Source organism: Aotus nancymaae, unplaced genomic scaffold (genome assembly GCF_030222135.1).
Source record: "Aotus nancymaae isolate 86718 unplaced genomic scaffold, 86718_ANA_hifiasm-v0.15.2.pri h1tg000028l, whole genome shotgun sequence".
In the NCBI taxonomy this organism is placed as follows: domain Eukaryota; kingdom Metazoa; phylum Chordata; class Mammalia; order Primates; family Aotidae; genus Aotus; species Aotus nancymaae.
Genome location: NW_026988441.1, coordinates 28967674 through 28990434, shown reverse-complemented (window position 1 = coordinate 28990434; position 22761 = coordinate 28967674). Strand labels below are relative to the sequence as shown.

The 22761-nt window shown below is 47.6% G+C and overlaps 1 protein-coding gene across 1 annotated transcript; it reads right to left on the bottom strand.

Annotated features, from left to right (window-relative positions):
- Positions 1-1295: 1295 nt before the first annotated feature.
- On the bottom strand, positions 1296-22503 carry CALR3 (calreticulin 3). The gene is made up of 9 exons (XM_064380707.1): positions 22413-22503; positions 22125-22226; positions 17111-17314; positions 9839-9933; positions 8307-8492; positions 5308-5415; positions 5074-5205; positions 2959-3051; positions 1296-1800 (listed from the first exon to the last, which is right to left on the bottom strand). The coding sequence occupies exons 1-9, from the start codon at positions 22501-22503 to the stop codon at positions 1657-1659; spliced, it is 1155 nt and encodes a 384-aa protein (XP_064236777.1). The 3' UTR covers positions 1296-1656.
- Between the last annotated feature and the right edge of the window lie 258 nt (positions 22504-22761).

Here is a 22761-nt window from a genome sequence, read left to right as displayed (position 1 = left end):
CCGGCCTTATTATTATTTTTTGAGATGGAGTCTCGCTCTGTTGCCCGGTCTGGAGTGCAGTGGTGCTATCTTGGCTCACTGCAACCTCTGCCTCCTGGGTTCAAGTCATTCTCCTGCCTCAGCCTCCCAAGATGTTTGGACTATAGGTACACACCAAATTTAGGCCAGGAGCGGTGGCTCATGCCTCCAGGGTTGAACTTCTGCCTCCTGGGTTCAAGCGATTCTCCTGCCTCAGCCTTCTGAGTAGCTGGGATTACAGGAATGCACCACCATACCAGGCTAATTTTTGTATTTTTAGTAGTTGGGATTTTACCATGTTGGTCAGGCTGGTCTCCAATTCCTGACCTCAAGCGATCCGCCTGCCCTGGCCTCCCAAAGTGCTGGGATTACAAGTGTGAGCCACTGTGTAAAGATTTCATATTAGAAGAGTTTCTTATCTGTTAATGACTTGCCACCAGAGGAAAGCAAGCATCGTTCTTTTTCAAAATAAGTTTTACCTATTTATTTATTTATCTATTTTTGAGATGGTGTCTCACTCCGTCACCCAGGCTGGAGTGTAGTGGCTCAATCTTGGCTCACTGCAACCTCTTGCCTCCCGTGCTCAAGCAATCCTTCAAGCAAGCCTTAGCCTGAAGTACCTGAGACTACAGGTGCACACCATCACACCCAGGTAATTTTTGCATTTTTAGTAGAGACAGGTTTTCACCATGTTGGCTAGGGGAGTCTCGAACTCCTGGGCTCAAGTGATCTGCCCACCTCATCCTCCCAAAGTGATGGGATTATAAGTGTGAGACACACTGCCCAGCCAATTTATACTTTATAAACACTTTGGGAGTTTAAGAAAAGGGGATCAGCCTGGCGAGGTGGCTCATGCCTATAATCCCAGCACTTTCAGAGGCCAATGCAGGTGGATCACGAGGTTAGGAGTTCGAGACCAGGTTGACCAACATGGTGAAACCCTGTCTCTACTAAAAAAAATATACAAAAAATTAGCCAGGAGTGGTGGCAGCCTCCTGTAATCCCAGCTACTCAGGAGGCTGAGGCAGGAGAATCTCTTGAACCTGGAAGGTGGAGGTTGCAGTGACAGAGTGAGACTCCATCTCAAAAAAAAAAAAAAGGGCCGGGTGCAGGGGGTCATGCCTGTAATCCCAGCACTTTGGGAGGTCAAGGCATGTGGATCACCTGAGGTCAGGAGTTTGAGACCAGCCTGACCAACATGGAGAAACCCCATCTCTCCAAAAAATACAAAATTAGCCGGTGTGGTGGACATGCCTGTAATCCCAGCTATCCGGGAGACTGAGACAGGAGAATTGCTACCCAGGAGGCAGAAGTTGCTGTGAGTTAAGATCCCACCATTGCACTCCAGCCTAGGCAACAAGAGCAAAACTCTGTCTCAAAAAAAAAAGAAAAAGAAAAAGAAGAGGGGATTGTGGTTTTAGTTAGACCCTTGCTGGCTTCTGACTTCCAGCACGTTGAGCTGTGAAGAGAAAACTCAGTGTGAGGGGTCACCAGGGGAGAGGCAACCAACCCTGCTGAGAAACATAAAACATTTCTCAAAGAAAACTGGACAAAGTACCATGTAGACATTTGAGTTTTAAACACAGATTCAACTGGCAATGAGGTTTTCCCAGTCATCCTTATCTCCAGTGGGGTTGACTAAAGTTCATTCCTTTTGTGAAATCGATTGAAGTAATTTTCGTGACCGTTACTCTGTCCCGACTGCAGCTCTTCCTCCTCTTCCTCGCGGGCCTTCTTCATTTCTTCCTTGGCCTGTATGGCATCCATCTCCCTTTCTGGACCCTGGAGAAAGAAGCAAAAAACAAAAGCCCCAGAGGCCAGGGGTTATGCTTCCATGTAGCCAAATGCATGTCAGTACTCAGGAGATCCCTGCCTTCTAGAAGCCTCCGCACCACCTGGGATAGGCTGAATAAGAAGAGTCTAAATATTTCATGTCCTGGACGGGCTCAGTGGTTCACGCCTGTAATCCCAGCACTTTGGGAGGCTGAGATAGGCAGATCATGAGGTCAGGAGTTCAAGACCAGCCTGGTCAACATGGAGAAACCCCGTCTCTACTAAAAATACAAAAATCAGCTGGGCGTGGTGCTGTGAGCCTGTAATCCCAGCTACTCAGGAGACTGAGGCAGGAGAATTGCTTGAACCTGGGAGGCGGAGGTCTCGGCTCAGATCACACCATTGCACTCCAGCCTGGGTGACAGAACGAGAATCCGTCTCAAAAAAAGAAAAAAATTTCATGTCCTAATCCCTGGAACCTTTTAATATTAAACTTACCTGGGGCTGGGTGCAGTGGCTCACACCTGTAATCCCAGCACTTTGGGAGGCCGAGGCAGGTGAATTACCTGAGGTCAGGACTTCAAGACCAGCCTGACAAATATGGTAAAACCCCGTCTCTACTAAAAATACAAAAACTAGCTGGGCATGGTGGCATGTGCCTGTAGTCTCAGCTACTCTGGAGGTTGAGGCAGGAGAATGACTTGAACCCGAGAGTCAGAGGTTGCAGTGAGCAGAGATTGTGCCACTGCACTCCAGCCTGAGTGACAGAGCCAGACTCCATCTCAAAAAAAAAAAAAAAAAAAAAAAAATCGGCCGGGCGCGGTGGCTCACGCCTGTAATCCCAGCACTTTGGGAGGCCAAGGCGGGTGGATCACGAGGTCAAGAGATCGAGACCATCCTGGTCAACATGGTGAAACCGCGTCTCTACTAAAAATACAAAAAAAATTAGCTGGGCACGGTGGTGCGTGCCTGTAATCCCAGCTACTCAGGAGGCTGAGGCAGGAGAATTGCCTGAACCCAGGAGGCGGAGGTTGCGGTGAGCCGAGATCGCGCCATTGCACTCCAGCCTGGGTAACAAGAGCGAAACTCTGTCTCAAAAAAAAAAAAAAAAAAAAAATTACACAACTAAATTAATGGTGTAGGAAGAGTTAATCATGTGCTTCATACCTTGGTTTCACCCCAGGTGGCCTTGCCAAAATTATCTGCATACTCTTCATCATCTGTGATCAGAAAGTTATCGAAAATGGTTCCAGATCTCACCTGTAGATAAAAAAATAAGGCCTTCATTATTATGTTTTTATTCCTTTTTTTTTTTTTTTTGAGACAAGAGTTTCACTCTTTTTGCCCAGGCTGGACTGCAATGGCGTGATCTCAGTTCACTGCAACCTCCACCTTCCAGGTTCAAGTGATTCTCCTGCCTCAGCCTCCTGAGTAGCTGGTATTACAGGTGCCCGCCACCACACCCAGCTGATTTTTGTATTTTTAGTAGAGACGGGGTTTCACCATGTTCACCAGGTGGGTCTCGAACTCCCAACCTCAGGTGACCTGCCCACCTTGGCCTCCCAAAGTGCTGGGATTATAGGCATGAGCCACTGCATCTGGTGCTTTTATTCTTTATTATTTGTTTATTTTTCATTTCTTTTCTTCTTTGGAAGTATATGAAACTCAGGTGATTTTTTTTTATTTTTTAAGAGATGGGGTCTTGCTATTTGCCTAGGCTGGATTTGAACTTCTGGACTTGGCTGGGCATGGTGGCTCACACCTGTAATCCCAGCACTTTGGGAGGCTGAGGCGGGTGAATCACTTGAGGTCAGGAGTTCAAAACCAACCTGGCCAACATGGTGAACCCTGTCTCTAGTAAAAATACAAAAAGTATCAGATGTGGTGGTGCATGCCTATAGTCCCAGCTACTCGGGAGGCTGAGGTGGGAGGATTGCTTAAATCTGGGAGGTAGAGGCTGCAGTGATCTGAGATTGTGCCACTGCACTCCCACCTGGGTTACAGAGTGCAACTCTGTCTCAAAAAAAAAAATGAACTTCTGGGCTCACATGATCCTCCCACCTCAGCTTCCCCAGTAGCTGGGACTACTACAGGTATGAGCCATACTGTCCCTGGGTACTAGGCCTTCATTATTGATGTGACATATATAACAACTTTTCAGTACTGTAACTGCAATTAGAATAGTTGGTGGTGCCAGGTGCGGTGGCTCACGCCTATAATCCCAGCACTTTGGGAGGCTGAGGCCAGCAGACACCTGAGGTCAGAAGTTCAAGACTAGCCTGACCAACATTGAGAAACCCCGTCTCTACTAAAACTACAAAATTAGCTGGGCGTGGTGGTGCATGCCTGTAATACCAGCTATTCGGGAGGCTGAGGCAGGAGAACTGCTTGAACCCAGGAGGAGAAGGTTGCGGTGAGCCGAGATTGTGCCATTGCACTCCAGCCTGGGTGACAAGAGCAAAACTTCATCTCAAAAAAAGAATAGTAGGTGGTGCTTAAACCCATTTCTAGAATATCCTTTCCCTCTAGGGCACTGGTTCCTCAAACTTGGCTATACATTGGGTTCACCAAAACCTTTTTTTTTTTTTTTTGAGACAAAGTCTCGCTCTGTTTTTTTTTGTTATTGTTTGTTTGTTTGTTTTGAGATGGAGTCTTGCATTGTCACCCAGGCTGGAGTGCAGTGGCGCAATCTTGGCTCACTGCAACCTCCACTTCTCAGGTTCAACTGATTCCTCCCAGGTTTAAAAGATTCTCCTGCCTCAGCCTCCTGAGTAGCTGGGACTACAAGCATGTACCACCACACCTGGCTAATTTTTGTATTTTTAGTAGAGACAAGGTTTTACTGTTAACGTTAGCCAGCATGGTCTCCATCTCCTGACCTCATGATCTGCCCCTCTTGGCCTCCCAAAGTGCTGGGATTACAGGCATGAACCACCTCACCCACTGGGATCACCAAAACATTTAAAAAAAAAAACTCCCAGCACTTTGGGAGGCTGAGGCGGAAGGATAGCTTGAGCCTGGGAGTTCCAAATTCACCTAGACAACATAGTGAGATCCCCATTTCTCAAAAACAAAATCTGGGTGTGGTGGTTTGTGCCTGTAGTTCTAGCTACACGGGAGGCTGAGGGGGAAGGATCTTTGGGTCCAGTCTGAGGCTGCAGTGCTAGGATCATGCCACTGCACTCCAGCCTAGGTGACAGAACGAGACGCAGTCTCAAAAAAGAAACAGAACAAAACACACACACAAAAAAAAAAACTAAAGAAAATTTAAAACCAAATGACCTGCCAAAGCTCCAGGCCGATGGCACCGATGTCCTCAAATTCCGAGAGGTCGTACTGTGTCAAATAGTTGGTATTCTTCATTTTATGGTGGAGCCAAATGTCTCTATCAATACCTTTCGGTTTCAGGCCATCCTGCATCAAAAAAAAAAAAAAAAAAAGAGGTGGTCTCAATGACACGGACAGGGGAGGGGCAGCCCTGGGGCATCCTTGGAATCATGCAAAGAGGCCACACACCTGGCACGGGGGCTTGTGGAGCATCGCAGCCTGCCAGTCCCCATCCAGTTCACCATTCCAGTCACTCTGCCTGCTGGTGCTGGCGTCCAGAAAATGCTTCTTCCAGTCCTTCACAGACACGTAAGGAAAAAGGAAAATCAGTCAGATGCTCGTGTATTTGTTGTCGTTGCTTCTGTTTTTGTTTTCTTTCTTTCTTTTTTTTTTTTTTGAGACAGAGTCTCGCTGTGTCACCCAGGCTGGAGTGCAGTGGCGCAATGGCGCAATCTCGGCTCACCGCAACCTCCGCCTCCTGGGTTCAGGCAATTCTCCTGCCTCAGCCTCCTGAGTAGCTGGGATTACAGGCACGCGCCACCATGCCCAGCTAATTTTTTGTATTTTTAGTAGAGACGGGGTTTCACCATGTTGACCAGGATGGTCTCGATCTCTTGACCTCGTGATCCACCCGCCTTGGCCTCCCAAAGTGCTGGGATTACAGGCGTGAGCCACCGCGCCCGCGGCCCTTTTTTTTTTTTTTTTTTTTTTTTTTTTTGAGACGGAGTCTCGCTGTGTCACCCAGTCTGGAGTGCAGTGGCGCAATTTCGGCTCACTGCAACCTCTGCCTGGGTTCAAGCGATTCTTTTCCCTCAGCCTCTCGAGTAGCTGGGACCACACGCGTGTGCCACCATACCCGGCTAATTTTTGTATTTTTAGTAGAGACAGGGTTTCACCATGTTGGCCAGGATGGTCTCGATCTCTTGACCCCGTGATCCGCCCACCTCGGCCTCCCAAAGTGCTGGGATTACAGGTGTGAGCCACTGCGCCCGGCCTCTATTTTTGTTTTCTGAGATTAGGTTTTGCTCTCACCCAGGCTGGAGTGCCATAGCGCAATCATGGCTCACTGCAGCCTCAACCTCCTGGGCTCCAGGGATCCTGCTGCCTCAACCTCCTGAGTAGCTGGGACTACAGGCACCCACCACCATACCTGCCTACTATTTTGATGTTTTGTACAGTCAGGGTCTCCCTCTGTTGCTCAGCCTGGTCTCAAACTCCTGGGCTCAAGCAATCGTCCTGCCTTGACCTCCAGAAGTGCTGGTATTATAGGCATGAGCCACTGTACCCAGCCAAATGCTCAGATATGAGAAAGGAATTTTTTTTTTGAGATGGAGTCTCTCTCTGTTACGCAGCCTGGAGTACAGTGGCGCAATCTCTGCTCATTGCAACCTCCACCTCCCAGGTTCAAGCAATTCTCCTGTCTCAGCCTCTTGAGTAGCTGGGACTACAGTTGCATGCCACCAGCTGGCTAGTTTTCTGTATTTTAGTAGAGATGGGGTTTCACCGTGTTGCCCAGTGTGATCTTGAACTCCTGAGCTCAGGCAATCCACCCTCCTCAGCCCCCCAAAGTGCTAGGATTACAGATGTGAGACACTGCACCTGGCCAAGACAGAAAATTCTTTTTATGTTTTTGAGATGGAGTCTGGCTTTTGTCACCCAGGCTGGAGTGCAATGGCATGATCTCAGCTCACCGCAACCCCCGCCTTCCAGTTCAAGCGATTCTCTTGACTCAGCCTCCTGAGTAGCTGGGACTATAGGCACCCACCACTATGCCTGGCTAATTTTTGTATTTTTAGTAGAGATGGGGTTTTGCCATGTTGGCCAGGATGGTCTCAAACTCCTGACCTCGGGTGATCCACCCACCTCGGACTCCCAAAGTGCTGGTATTACAGGTGTGAGCCACTGCACCCAGCCAAGACCAGAAATTCTTAGATGCCAAGAGGCAGGCACAGGCTAGTGACCCCTGTCCCAGTGTCCCTCTCCCTTCTTCAATTTGGTGGTTAGGAGGCCAAGTGCTTGGTATTTCCAATCCCACTGAGGGCTTCAGGGCAACACCAGACTGCCTAATTTTTTCTCCCTAACCTGCCATATGACCTCAGCCTTTTCCCCATGCTATGGAGAGGAGCAGCAGTATAGAAAACCTCAAGTACTGGCTAGAGTGAAATTGATGGTGCAAAAAGTGAGGGTGATGGCCGGGGGCGGTGGCTCACACCTGTAATCCCAGCACTTTGGGAGGTCAAGGCAGGCAGATCACCTGAGTTCAGGAGTTCAAGACCAGCCTGACCAACATGGTGAAACCCTGGGAGATGGAGGTTGCAGTGAGCTGAGATCACACCACTGTACTCCAGCCTGGGCAACAGAGCTAAACTCTGTCTCAAAAAAAACCAACTCTTTTTTTTTTTTTTTTTAAATGGAGTTTTGCTCTTGTTACCCAGGCTGGAGTGCAATGGCGCAATCTCGGCTCACCGCAACCTCCGCCTCCTGGGTTCAGGCAATTCTCCTGCCTCAGCCTCCTGAGTAGCTGGGATTACAGGCACGCACCACCGTGCCCAGCTAATTTTTTGTATTTTTAGTAGAGATGGGGTTTCACCGTGTTGACCAGGATGGTCTCGATCTCTTGACCTTGTGATCCACCCGCCTCGGCCTCCCAAAGTGCTGGGATCACAGGCGTGAGCCACCCGCGCCTGGTGAATAAAACCAACTCTTTTATGATACCCAGATGTGTAGGGATGTGGCTGGTCTCCATTGTGTGCTCTGGGGAGAGCATTTGGTGGTACAATATTGCCATCGTGGCTACCAGCCATGAAACAATTGTCCAGTAACTGGGTACTTACAAACCATATTTGTGCACTTTATTTTTTTTTTGAGACGGAGTTTTGCTCTTGTCACCCAGGCTGGAGTGCAGTGGCACAATCTCAGCTCACTACAACCTCCGCCTCCCGGGTTCCAGTGATTCTCCTGCCTCAGCCTCCCGAGTAGCTGGGCTTACAGGGGTGCGCCACCAAACCTGGCTAATTTTTGTATATTTTAGTAGAGACAGGGTTTCACCATATTGGCTATGCTGGTCTTGAACTCCTGACCTCATGATTCGCCCGCCTCGGCCTCCCAAAGTGCTGGGATTACAGGCATGAGCCACCGTGCTGGGCCTATTTGTGCACTTTCTAGAGTTGCACAGGAAAAATTCACACCTGGGCTTTGTTGTCTTCAGTTAGCTCCTGGTCCTTTGATTCTGCCAGGGACTTTTCCTTCTTGAGTGATGTTAAGTTCCAATCATACTCTATGCTGCCAGATTCAATCGACTGGCCGTCAATTTTCACATCGTAAGAAAGATCTGGTCTTAAAATTAGAGTGTAGAGGTGTGTAAAGCCATCAACCTGCACATTTTAGGGGGAAAAGCATAACAATTAAACGCTCAATTCTTTTTTTTTTTTTTTTGAGATGGAGTCTTGCTCTGTTGCTCAGGCTGGAGTGCAGTGGCGCAATCTCAGCTACTGCAACCTCTGCCTCCTGTGTTCAAGCGATTCTCCTTCCCTCAGCCTCCTGAGAAGCTGGGATTATAGGCACCTGCTACCATGCCTGGCTAATTTTTTGTATTTAGTAGAGTTTCATCATGTCTGCCAGGCTGGTCTGGAACTCCTGAACTCAGGTGATCCACCTGCCTTGGCCTCTCAAAATGCTGGGATTATAGGCGTGAGCCACCGTACCTGGCCAACCATCGATTTTTTTTTTTTTTTTTTTTGAGATGGAGTTTTGCTCTTGTTGTCCAGGCTAGAAGGAAATAGGGTGATCTTGGCTCACTGCAACCTCCACCTCCCAGGCTCAAGCGGTTCTCCTACCTCACCCTCCCAGGTAGCTGACATTGTAGGCATTCACCACGACGCCTGGCTAATTTTTTGTATTTTTAGTAGAAACGAGCTTTCTTCAAGTTGTTCAAGCTGGTCTCAAACTCCTGACCTAAGGTAATCCACTTGCCTTGGCCTCCCAAAGTGCTGGGACTACAGGCATGAGCCACCACACCCTGCCCCTCAATGTTTTAATGCAGGTCTAAATATGCAGTATGTATGTATGTATGTATGAATGTATTTTAGATACAGGGTCTCACTCTGTTGCCCAGGCTGGAGTGCAGTGGTGCAATCATAGCTCACTGCAGCCTTGACCTCCCAGGCTCAAGTGATCCTCGCATCTCAGCCTCCTGAGTAGCTGGGACCACAGGTTCCGAGCACTACACCTGGCTAATTTTTGTTTTTGTAGTGACAGGGTTTCACCATGTTGCCCAGGCTGGTCTGGAACTCCTTGGCTCAAGTGATCCTTCTGTTTCAGCCACCCAAAGTGCAGGGATTAGAGGTGTGAGCCACTGCGCCGGGACATTTCTCCAGAATGTTTTTTTCATCCTGAATATTTCATTCATGAATGAGGATGGATGTGGCTGAAATGTGACTGTCCTATTGTAACCCTCCTAGGGCAAATGATGATATGTCAGAGCTCACAGTAAAAAATGAGAGTGCCCTTCTCTCATTTTGGGGTAAAGACTTCAGGAAACCAGTCAAGAAGACAAGTATCTCTGACGGGCCCCTAAATTGGAAACCGGGAATGGGAGATAAGTTTACAAAGACCCATCCCTGGCTCAGTTAAGTATTTTACGATCAAAACTATTTTATCCAAACTGAGTTATCATCAGGCAACAGTTAACACTCATTTATTTGTATACAAGAGCACTTACCTTACACCTGATTAATTTCTTGTTTTCATGATACTGATTCTTGAAATGTAAAATAACATGAACTTTCTTGACATCAAATCCACAAATATCAGGTCCTACCAAAAAAAATTAGCTGTTCTCATTTTCTTTCCATAATGCATCACCATAGAATAGCCACCCTATAACCATTCTTCTTCTTTTTCTTTTCTTTTATTTTTTGAGACAGAGTTTTGCTCTTGTTGCCCAGGCTGGAGTGCAGTGGTGTGATCTCAGCTCATGGCAACCTCCGCCTCCCAGGTTCAAGCGATTCTCCTGCCTCAGCCTCCCGGTAGCTGGGATTACAGGCATGCACCATCACGCCTGGCTAATTTTGTATTTTTAGTAGAGACGGGTTTCTCCATGTTGGTCAGGCTGGTCTCAAACTCCCTACCTCAGGTGATCCGCCTGCCTTGGCCTCCCAAAGTGTTGGGATTACAGGTGTGACCCACTGCGCCCAGCCCATTTTTCTTTGTTTCTTTTTTTTTTTTTTTTTGTGAGACGGAGTTTCGCTCTTGTTACCCAGGCTGGAGTGCAATGGTGCAATCTCGGCTCACCGCAACCTCCGCCTCCTGAGTTCAGGCAATTCTCCTGCCTCAGCCTCCTGAGTAGCTGGGATTACAGGCACACGCCACCGTGCCCAGCTAATTTTTTGTATTTTTAGTAGAGACAGGGTTTCACCATGTTGACCAGGATGGTCTTGATCTCTTGACCTCGTGATCCACCAGCCTCGGCCTCCCAAAGTGCTGGGATTACAGGCGTGAGCCACCGCACCCGGCCCTATTTTTCTTAATTATAATCAGGTATAATCCAATAATCAGATATTCACACTAAGTTATTTATTTATTTATTTATTTATTTATTTTTGAGACAGAGTCTCACTCTGTTGCCCAGGCTGGAGTGAAGTGGTGCAATCTGAGCTTACTGCAATCTACACCTCCCAGGTTTAAGTGATTCTCCTGTGTCAACCTCCCAAGTAGAGTTAACTGTGATTACAGGCATGCACCACCACGCCCGGCTAATTTTTGTATTTTTAGTAGAGATGGGGTTTTGCGTTGTTGGCTAGGCTGGTCTCAAACTACTGACCTCAGGTGATTCGCCCGCCTTGGCCTCCCAAAGTTCTGGGATTACAGGTGTGAGCCACTGCACCTGGTCACATGTGCAAATATCTTATTGCTGTTAAAGGACAATGTCCTGGCTTTCCACTCACTTCTTAGTGTGTTCCGAAGCTTATTTAAATATTCAAAGTGGCCTGTAATCCCAGCACTTTAGGAGACCAAGGTGGGGGGATCACTTGAGGCCAGGAGTTCAAGACCAGCCTCGCCAACATGGTGAAACCCCATCTCTACTAAAAATACAAAAATTAATGAGAATGGTGGTGTGCACCTGTAGTCCCAGCTACACAGGAGGCTGAGGTGAGAGGATCAGTTGAACCCAGGAGGTGGAGGTTGCAGTGAGCTGAGAGCTGGGCCACTGCACTCCAGACTAGGTGGTAGAGCAAGACTCCATCTCAATTAAAAAAAAATGCTGGCTGGGCATGGTGGCTCACATCTGTAATCCCAGCACTTTGGGAGGCCACGGCAGGTGGATTGCTTGAGGTCAGGAGTTCGAGACCAGCCTGGCCAACATGGTAAAACCCCATCTCTAAATTTAAAAAAATTATAAATAAATAATTTTTTTTTAAAAAAGCTATGGTATGTGAACTATTGGTATGACAGTCAACTTGTTCAAAATTGAGACATGCAATTCATTTTCCTTCAACATTGGTCAGAATTTTTGTCTCTATTCCTAAGCACCTACGCACTTTGAATTTTTTTTTTTTTGAGACAGTCTCTGTCACCCAGCATGGAGTGCAGTGGCGAGATCTCAGCTCACTGCAACGTCTGCCCCCTGGTTCAAGCGATTCTTGTGCCTCAGCCTCCCAAGTAGCTGGGATCACAAACATGTGCCACCACACTGGAAACCGCCTTTGCAAAATTATGACTGAGACAATGAAACAGATCTAACTTAACTGACTCCATCTTGCTTCTAACGTTCAAGCTGCCCTTGTTCATTCCTGGGCATAGGCTGAAGTAACTTTGAGAGAAACTTAGTTTATAGTTTAAACAAAAATGATAACAGTCCTTTCCCAAAGCAGAGCTCCTTCTTGCCTGGGGACTAGATTGCCTTTGTAGGACTAACAGTAGCCACAAGATGAGAAATTACGGTTTAGGTGTCATGCAACTAGAGGCTACAAGATCCTGACCCTCCCTAAGATGCTCCTAAGATCAGCGCTTGAGATATTTTGCAGACTCTGCAATTGATGGATCAGCTGGCTAGTCAGCTGGATCAATAAATTGGCTCATCTGATTTTATGGCCCCCCACTCAGGAGCTGACTCAGTACAAGAAGCCAGCTTCAATTCCCTATGGTTTCATTCCTGATCAATCAGCACTCCTGAGTCACTGGCTTCCCCCACCCACCAAGTTATCCTTAAAAACTCTGCTGCTCGAAAGCCCAGGCAGACTGATTTGAGTAATAGCAAAACTTTGGGGCCAGGTGCGATGGCTCCCTCCTGTAATCCCAGCACTGTGGGAGGCTGAGGCAGGCAGATCATGAGGTCAGGAGTACCAGCCTGGCCAACATGGTGGAAACCCTGTCTCTGCTAAAAATACAGCCGGGCATGGTGGCTCACGCTTGTAATCCCAGAACTTTAGAAGGCTGAGGCAGGCGGATCACGAGGTCAAGAGATTGAGACCATCCTGGCCAACATGGCGAAACCCCATCTCTACTAAAAAGTACAAAAATGGCCGGGCGCGGTGGCTCACGCCTATAATCCCAGCACTTTGGAAGGCTGAGATGGGTGGATCACGAGGTCAAGAGATCGAGACCATACTGGTCAACACGGTGAAACCCCGTCTCTACTAAAAATACAAAAAAAATTAGCTGGGCATGGTGGCGCACGCCTGTAGTCCTAGCTACTTGGGAGGCTGAGGCAGGAGAATTGCTTGAACCCAGGAGGCGGAGGTTGCGGTGAGCCGAGATCGAGCCATTGCACTCCAGCCTGAGTAACAAGAGCAAAACTCCATCTCAAAAAAAAAAAAAAAAAAGAAAGAAAGAAAAAAAAGTACAAAAATTAGCTGGGCATGGTGGCACGAGCCTGTGGTCCCAGCTACTTGGGAGGCTGAGGCAGGACAACTGCTTGAACCCAGGAGGCAGAGGTTGTAGTAAGCCGAGATCACGCCACTGCACTCCAGCCTGGATGACAGAGTGAGACTCCATCTCATAAAAAAAATTATAATAATAAAACTCTGGTCTGCCGCACAGCAAACTCTACGTGAATTAGTCTCTCTGTTGGAATTCCCACGTCTTGATGAATCTGCTCTGCCTAGGCTATGGGCAAGGTGAACTCCTTGGGTGGTTACACACAAGCTAATATTTGTTTTATTAAAGTTTTGGGGTTTTTTTGTTTTTGTTTTTGTTTAAGGTGGTCTCACTCTATCTCCCAGGCTGGAGTACAGTGGCACAATCTCAGCTCACTGAAACCTCCACCTCCTGGGTTCAAGTGATTCTCCTGCCTCAGCCTCCCAAGTAGTTGGGACCACAGGCATGTACCACCATACCCAGGTAATTTTTTTTTTTTAAGAGATGGGGTTTCAGGCCGGGCACTGTGGCTCACGCCTGTAATCCCAGCACTTTGGGAGGCCGAGGTGGGCAGATCACCTGAGGTCGGGAGTTCAAGACCAGCCTGGCCATCATAGTGAAACCCCATCTTTAAAAAAACAAAAAGAGAGATGGGGTTTCTCCATGTTGGTCAGGCTGGTCTTGAACTCCCGACCTCAGGTGATCCGCCCACCTCGGCCTCCCAAAGTGCTGGGATTACAGGCGTGAGCCACTGCGCCCAGTCCTAATTTTTGTATTTTTAGTAGAGATGGGGTTTCACCACGTTTGCCAGGCTGGTCTCGAACTCCTGACCTCGTGATTCACCCGCCTTGGCCTCCCGAAGTACTGGGATTACATATGGGAACCACCATGCCCCACCTGTGCATAGGTATTTATGCAAATGTCAAGGCTCTGACAATGACTGTGCTTCTCTTCTCTTCCTCTTTAACACCTCACCCTCAGCAAGCTCCCCTCACACTAATGGCTGGCGCTGACTCATTACAACAAAGTGTTCCAATAGTGACAGAGTGGGTTTGAGTAAAATGGAACTGTTGAGTTAAAAACTGAAATACTAAGAAAAGTTTATTTTAATCTTTTTTTAACCCCAAATTAGGTTGCTTGGCAATTCAGATGTAGTAGACATATGCTATATAGAATATTTTTTTTTCTTCTTCTTTTTTAATACAGAATAAGGTGAGGTCTTATTCTGTCATCCAGGCTGGAGTGCAGTTGTGTGATCATAGCTCACTGTGTCCTCAAACTCCTTGGCTCAGCAGATCCTCCTGCTTCAGCCGCCTGAGTAGCTAGAACCACAGGTGCATGCCACCACACTGGGTTAATTTTTTTTTTTTTTGAGTCTTGCTCTGTCACCCAGGCTGGAGTGCAGTGGTGTGATCTTGACTCACTGCAACCTCCACCTCCTGGGTTCAAGGGATTCTCCTGCCTCAGCCTCCTGAGTAGCTGGATTACAGCCACACACCACCACATCTGTAACTTTAAAAATTTTTTGAGAGATGGGGTCTTGCTATGTTGCCCAGGCTGGTCTCAAACTCCTGGGCTCAAGTCATCTTCTCTGGGCAGATTTTTCTGGATATCCATTTTTTTCTTCTATTTTTATTTTTTTTAAATATTTTGTAGAGACAGGATCTCATTACATTGGTCAAGCTAGTCTCAAACTCCTGGACTCAAGTAATCCTCCTGCCTTGGCCTCCCAAAGTGCTGAGATTACAGGCATGAGCCACTGTGCCTGGCTAAGGATGATTTTTTTTTTTTTTTTTTAAAGACAGAGTTTCACCATGTTGGCCTGGCTGGTCTTGAACTCCTAACCTCAGGTGATCCACCCGCCTTGGCCTCCCAAAGTGCTGAGATTACAGACGTGAGCCACCACGTCCGGCCAATTTGTTTTTTTTCTTTTTTGGGACAGAGTCTTACTCTGTTGCCCTGGCTGGAGTGCAATGGCACTATTTCGGCTCACGGCAACCTCTACTTCCCGGGTTCAAGCGATACTCCAACCTCAACCTCCTGAGTGGCTGGGATTACAGGCATGTGGCACCATGCCTGGCTAATTTTTGTATTTTTAGTAGAAACAGGTTTTCACCATGTTGGCCAGGCTGGTCTCAAACTCCCGACCTCAAGTGATCTGCCCACTTCAGCCTCCCAAAGTGCTGAGACTACAGGCGTGAGCCACCACGCCCAGCCTGAGGTACATTAATTCTTAGAGTTGTAAGTTACACTATACATACTTATGTCTATTTCCTTTGGCCCAGTGTGATCCCTTCCCAGTTCCAGCACAAATTTTAATCAAGTACCCCTGGTGTTAGGAGACATTTAATATTTTCCAGAGGTTTGTAGGCTTTTTCTATAAAGGCCAGATGGTAGAATATTTCTGGCTTTGTAAGCCTAATGATCTGTGTCATGACAACTTAACTCTGCCACTGCTACTGGCAAGCAGCCACAGACAACATATAAACGAACAGAGTGAGGCTGCATTCCAGTAAGACTTCATTTAGGGACACTGAAATCTAAATTTCATCTAATTGCCTTTTTTTTTTTTAACGGAGATGGGGTCTCACTGTATCCCCCAGGCTGGAGTGCAGTGGTGAAATCTCAGCTCACTGCAACCTCCAACTCCTGGGTTCAAGTGATTCTCCTGTCTCAGCCTCCTGAGTAGCTGGAATTACGTGCATTTGCCACCACACCTGGCTAATTTTTGTATTTTTAGTAGAGACAGCGTTTCACCATCTTGGCCAGGCTGGTCTCGAACTCCAAACTTTGTGATCTGCCTGCCTCGGCCTCCCAAAGTGCTGGGATTACAGGTGTGAGCCACCATGCCTGGCCTTCTTCTTCTTCTTCTTTTTTTTTTTTTTTTCTGAGATGAAGTGTTGCTCTGTTGCCCAGACTGGAATGTGGAGTATAGTGGTGCGATCTCAGCTCACTGCATCCCCTGCCTCCCACGCTGAAGCAATTCTCTGCCTCAGCCTCCTGAGTAGCTGGGATTATAGGTGCCTGTCACCACTCCTGGCTAATTTTTGTATATTTAGTAGAGATGGGGTTTCACCATTTTGGCCAGAGTGGGCTTGAATTCCTGACCTCATCGTCCACCCACCTTGGCTTCCCAAAGTGCTAGGATTACAGGTGTGAGACACTGCGCCCAGCCAAATTTCATATAATTTTCATGTATCACAAAATGTCATCCTTGTATTGATTTTTTCCAACCAGTTAAAAATGTAAAAAAATTTGTAGTTTATGGGTCATAGAAATGCAGACGGTGGGCCAATCTGGCCCATGGCCAAGGTTTACTGAGTCCTGAAGAATTGAAAACACAGGTTGAGGCCACGCGTGGTGGCTCAGGCTTGTAATCCCAGCAGTTTGGAAGGCCAAGGCAGGTGGGTCACCTGAGGCCAGGAGTTCGAGACATGCCAGAAGTTCGAGACCAGCCTGGCCAACATGGTGAAATCCCATCTCTACTAAAAACAAAAAAGTTAGCCGGGTATGGTGGCGCATGCCTGTAATCCCAGCTACTCAGGAAGCTGAGGCAGGAGAATTGCTTGAACCCTGGAGGTGGAGGTTGTAGCGAGCCAAGACTGCGCCACTGCCATTGCACTCCAGCCTGGGTAACAAGAGTGAAAACTCCGTCTCAAACAAAACAAAACAAAACAAAACACCACACAAGTTGAGTATCCCAAATCAAAAAATTCCAAATCTGAAGTGTTCCAAAATCCGAAACTCTTAGACTCAACATGATGCTCAAAGGAAATGCTCACTGGAGCACTGTGGATTTCTGGTTTTTCAGATTAACGACGCTCAGCCAGTAATGATAATGCAAATACTCCAAAATTCCAAAATCCAAAACACTAGTCCCAAACATTTCAGGTAAGGAATCCTTAGCCTGCATGAGGGCCACACTAATGGTGAATAAATAACTTTTTCAGGAATACAACAGACTGGTACAGTTGCTTTTTATATTAATTCGGTTTAACAGTGCTATAAACCTTGGATCTGATATACTCAATACTACTAACCTTCACTATATGAGCAAAGTCTAGTCTAAAGATCCTGTGAAGTGGGAGGGTTTTCAAAGTCACCAAAGTGGTAGTGTTGTACCACCAAGACTCACCAAACATAATATAGTACTGTGATTTTTCATTCAGGTTCTTCTGGTCAATGTCTGCAGGAAAGACTTTAATGTAGCCTCCTCCACAGTCCATCTTCTGCTCATGTTTTACTGTGTACTGAATGACCAGAGTTTTCCCTTTATTGCTGAACGGTCTGAAGCGTGCAGAGATGGCATAGAATCGGCCATTTTGAGTGGTTTGCAGACCTTTGAACAAAAATACTCATGAACGATTAGGAACGATGTTGTGCTCGGCAATGCAGGAAGTTAAATGGATGTCTCTCCCTTACTCCCAACCATAAATGTCCTAACCATTAACAGTGATCTGGTGCCAATAGAGCACTATACAATACTGCATAATGGGCACACTGCTAGCAGGCACTCTGCTTCCATACAACTTGTATTTTACACACCTGGAAGCTTTTGTTTTTAACATACCGCTGTTACTTATTTATTTATTGGACAGAGTCTCATTCTGTTGCCCAGGCTGGAGTGCAGTGGCGCAATCTTGGCTCACTGCAACCTTCGCCTCTTGAGTTCAAGTGATTCTCCTGCCTCAGCCTCCCTTGTAGCTGCTGGGATTATAGGTGTGTGCCACCATGCTCAGCTAATTTTTGTATTTTTAGTAGAGACAGGGTTTCACCATATTGGCCAGGCTGGTCTCGAATTCCTGACCCTGTGATCTGCCCGCCTCGGCCTCCCAAAGTGCTGGGATTACAGGCGCCAGCCACCGCACCCGGCCAGGTCACCTGTATTTTAAATTTTGTGGGCCATTTGGTCTCTTTCCTAACCACTCTACTCTGCCTTTGCAGCATAAAGCAGCCATAGACAATATAAATGAATGAATGTGGCTGTGTTCCAATAAAACTTTATTTATGAACACTAAACCTCCTTTTTCTTTTTTTGAGACAGAGTCTTGCTCTGTTGCCCAGGCTGAATCTTTGCTCACTGCAACTGATGCCTCCCAGGTTCAAGTGATTCTCCTGCCTCAGCCTCCTGAGTAGGTGGGACTACAGGCATTCACCACCACACTTGGCTAATTTTTGCATTTTTAGTAGAGAATGGGCTTCACCACATTGCCCAGGCTGGTCTTGAACTCCTGGCCTCAAGTGATCAGCCCATCTCCCGCCTCCCAGAGTGCTAAGATTACAGGCGTGAGCCACCACGCCCAGCCTAAATTTTCACATATATAAAAGCAAATACAATTTAAAAGTCTTAAGAGGCCAGGCATGGTGGCTCACATCTGTAATCTCAGCACTTTGGGAGGCTGAGCCAGGTGGATCACTTGAGGTCAGGAGTTTGAGAGCAGCCTGGCCAATGGTGCCAAAACCCCATTTCTACTAAAAATACAAAATTAGTTGGGCTTAGTGGCAGGTGCCTGTGGTCCCAGCTACTTGGGAAGCTGAGGCAGCCAAATCACTTGAACCTGGGAGGTGGAGGAGCCGAGACTGCCCCACTGCACTCCAGCCCGAGTGGCAGAGTGACACTCCGTTTTAAAAAACAAATAAAATAGCTGCTGGGCACGGTGGCTCATGCCTGAAATACCAGCACTTTGGGAGGCCGAGGCAGGCAGACTACGAGGTCAGGAGATCAAGACCATCTTGGCTAACACAGTGAAACCCCATCTCTACTAAAAATAACAAAATTAGCTGGGCATGGTGGCACACACCTGTAGTCCCAGCTACTTGGGAGGCTGAGGCAGGAGAATCGCTTGAAACTGGAAGGCAGAGGTTGCAGTGAGCCGAGACCACACCACTGCACTCCAGTCTGGGCAACAGAATCAATAAAATAAATAAATAAAATAAAATAAAATAAAAGCCTTGGGTGAGATGTGTGCTCTGAGTCATGCAGCTGCAGGTGTAACCTCTGCTTTTTAGATCATAGGTTAACCTTCTTCCTCATTGCTCTTGTTCTGTAAATGGGCTAGGACAGACCAGAGACTATGCCTCCTCCACTTGTAACCACTGACCTTTGGTTACAGGTTAACTGCCCCCAGGACTGTCCTGTACCTAACTCAGACCAGATGGCACACAAGATGCATCTTCAGGGTGAAATGTTAAATATACCTTCTCAGAAGAAAAAGACCACCTTGACTAATCAGATCATGGTAATTATGTATCAAGCCTTGCATAGAAAGATGTTGAAATTCTGTTAAGCTTCCCTCCACTTTGTTTATACCAATGATCCCAAACTTCTACACTTCAAAACACTGACTTCTGTTCTTTGGGATCTGTTTTCTGAACAGTTGTCCTCCAACTTTGAGCTTGAATTAGCTCTTCCCCGACTACTCCCCGAGATGGAGTCTTGTGCCCAGGCTGGAGTGCAGTGGTGCAATCTGTGTTCACTGCAACCTCTGCCTCCTGGGTTCAGGCAATTTTCTTGCCTCAACCTCTCCATTAGCTGGAATTACAGGCATGCGCCACCACGCCTGGCTAAGTTTTGTGTTCTTAGTAGAGATGGGGTTTCACCACGTTGGCCAGGCTGGTCTCAAACTCTTAACTTGGTGATCTGCCTGCCTTGGCCTCCCAAAGTGCTGGGATTACAGGTGAGCCACTGTGCCTGGTCGAATTAGCTCTCTTTAAGCTAGATTATTATTATTATTATTTTGGAGACAGTCTTGCTCTGTCACCCAGGCTGCATTATAGTGGCATGCTCTCGGCTCACTGCAACCTCTGTCTCTTGGGTTCAAGTGATTCTCCTGCCTTAGCCTCCCAAGTAGCTGGGACTACAGGCCCATGCCACCACAACTGGCTAATTTTTGTATTTTTTTTTTCCTGAGACAGATTCTCCCTCTGTTGTCCAGGCTGGAGTGCACTGGCATGATCTCGGCTCACTCCAACCTCAGCCTCCTGGGTTCAAGCGATTCTCCTGCCTCAGCCTCTGAAGTTGGTGAGATTATAAGTGTGTGCTACCACACCCAGCTAAGTTTTGTATTTTTAATAGAGACTGAGTTTTGCCATGTTGGCCAGGCTGGTCCCGAACTCCTGACCCCAAGTGATCTGCTCGCCTTATCTTGACCTGCCTGTACAGACATAAAAACTCATTGTGTTGTCCCCTGAAAAATGTGCAGGCAACAAGATGTGATGTTTACCTCTGTATTTTTTTCTTTTTTTTTTCAGATGGAGTGTCATTCTGTCACCCAGGCTGGAATGCAGTGGTGCGATCTCAGTTTCCTGCAATCTCTGCCTCCTGGGTACAAACGATTCTCCTGCCTCAGCCTCCCAAGTAGCTGGGATTATAGGTGTGTGCCACCACACCTTAGCCCCCCGAGTTGGAACTACAGACGTGTGCCACCACGCCTGGCTATTTGTGTTTTTTTGAGACTGGAGTCTCACTGTCACCCAGGCTTGAGTGTGGTGGCACGATCTCAGCTCACCGCAACCTCCGCCTCCCGGGTTCAAGCAATTCTCTGCCTCAGCCTCTTGAGTAGTTGGGGTTACAGGGGCCTGCCACTAAGCCTGGCTAATTCTTTGTATTTTTAGTAGAGACGGGTTTTTATCATGTTGGCCAGGCTGGTCTGGAACTCAAGTAATCCACCTGTCTTGGTCTCCCAAAGTGCTGGGATTACAGGGGTGAGCCACTGTGCCTGACCATATTTTTCTTTTTAATGCAAACATTAAAATGAGAGGAGGAGCCCACTTTTCCCTCTGAGGGGAATGGCCTTTGATCCTCATATGCACTTGACTAGTGTCTTTTAAGAGGGGCAATTTTGGTAATGGATACTAATAACACATTTTTTTTTTTAAGATAGAATCTTGGCCTGTCACCAGGCTGGAGTGCAGTGGTGCAATCTGAGCTCACTGCAACCTCCACCTCCCGGGTTCAAGCGATTCTCCTGCCTCAGCCTCCCGAGTAGCTGGGACTACAGGTGTATGCCACCATGCCTGGCTAATTTTTTGTATTTTAGTAGAGACAGGGTTTCACCATGTTGGCCAGAATGGTCTCCATCTCCTGACCTCGTGATCCACCCACCTCAGCCTCCCAAAGTGCTGGGATTACAGGCGTGAGCCACCATGCCTGGCCAACACATTTATATAAATATAATCCAAAGAAGGTTAAACACCATTGCATATGTGACAGTGCTTCTTGTATGATTTTATTATACCAAATAAGCTGACTATGTCTCCTTGGACTTCAGAAGACCTAATACCAATAAAAATTATAGTAATAGTAATAATAATAATAGGCCAAGCACCTTGGCTCACGTTTATAATCCCAGCACTTTGGGAGGCTGAGGGGCGGATCACTTGAGGCCAGGAGTTTGAGAGCAGCCTAGGTAACATGATGAAACCCCGTCTCAAAAAAAATTAGCCTGAAACAGGCATGGTAGTGCATGCCTGTAATCCCAGCTCCTAGGGAGCCTGAAACAGGAGAATTGCTTGAATCCTAGCAGGTGGTTTGAGTGAGCCAAGATCATAATCATGCCACTGCACTCCAGCCTGGGAAACAGAGCGAGACTCCTATAAAAAAAAAAAAAAAAGGAGCAATCTTCGGCAATAAAGAAAGGAGAGAGGAGGCCAGGTGTGGTGACTCACACCTGTAATCCCAGCATTTTGAGAGGCTGAGGCGGGTGGATCACAAGGTCAGGAGTTTGAGATTAGCCTGGCCAACATGATGAAACCCCTTCTGTACTAAAAATACAAAAATTAGCTGGGTGTGGTGGCGCTCGCCTGTAGGCCCAGCTACTCAGAAGGCTGAGGCAGGAGAATTGCTTGAGTCCGGGAGACGGAGGTTGTAGTGAGCCAAGATCACGGCATTGCACTCCAGCCTGGGCAACAGAACAAGACTCTGTCTAAAAAATAATAATAATAATAATAATAAAAGAAAGAAAGAAAACAAAAAAGGAGAGAGAAAACAACAACAAAAGATAAGGGAGCCTTGCCTTAAAGTCTACCTTTGCCTTAAGGTCTTCATGTGTAAAATGGGAATAAAAGCTTTTGGCTGTGCCGTAACTACCTTGAAAGGTTGCTATGGAAATGTAACATTAGGCTCGATTTGGTCCTGATTCTACACTAACCTTTATCTTTCTCTTTATGACCATAAAACTTCCCCGACGAGACTCTAAAATGCCCAAATCGGGAGTCATTGGTGGACTGCACCCATCGGTTTCTCCAGTGCTCTGTGGGGAGGGGAAATAACACCAGTTAGAGCTGATAACAGTTAATTTGCGTCAAGGGAAGGGTGAGGGGGACCCTCGAGGAACTGAGGGTTCGCTGCCATCGACCCCGCGGCGACTCTGGCCAGCCTTAGTGGGGCGGAGATAGGGGAGCTTACACCATCGCCACCACAGGCGTCACCCCTTCACCTCCGTCTAGAAATTCCTCTTGGAAATAAACGGTAGCCAGCGCCACCCGCAGCATGCCGATGGCCCAGAGTGGGACCCGAGCCCCGGCCATCGGGGCGTGCACTGCGCTTCCTGTCGCCGCCGCCCCTTCGCTCCCGGCGGTCCCTGCGGCTCTTCAGGCGCGCCCCGAAACTACCACTCCTGTCACGCCTCGCGATTATGACCTGAGGTCTCATAGGTCGCTGCGGCGCGGGGCACGTCGGGCCCGTCCGGAACTACCACTCCCATGATGCCCCGCGTTTGGGATTCGGGGCGCCATTGGTCCCCGGGATGCGGTGCTTCCCGGGAGGTGTAGTCCCGTCTGGCTCTG

Coding starts and splice junctions, on each gene's coding strand:
- CALR3 (XM_064380707.1), bottom strand. CDS start 22,503: ATGGCCGGGGCTCGGGTCCCACTCTGGGCCATCGGCATGCTGCGGGTG. Junction 17,315..22,124: donor TCATAAAGAGAAAGATAAAG/GTTAGTGTAGAA, acceptor TTTTGTTCAAAG/GTCTGCAAACCACTCAAAAT. Junction 1,801..2,958: donor CCACCTGGGGTGAAACCAAG/GTATGAAGCACA, acceptor TTCTTTCTCCAG/GGTCCAGAAAGGGAGATGGA.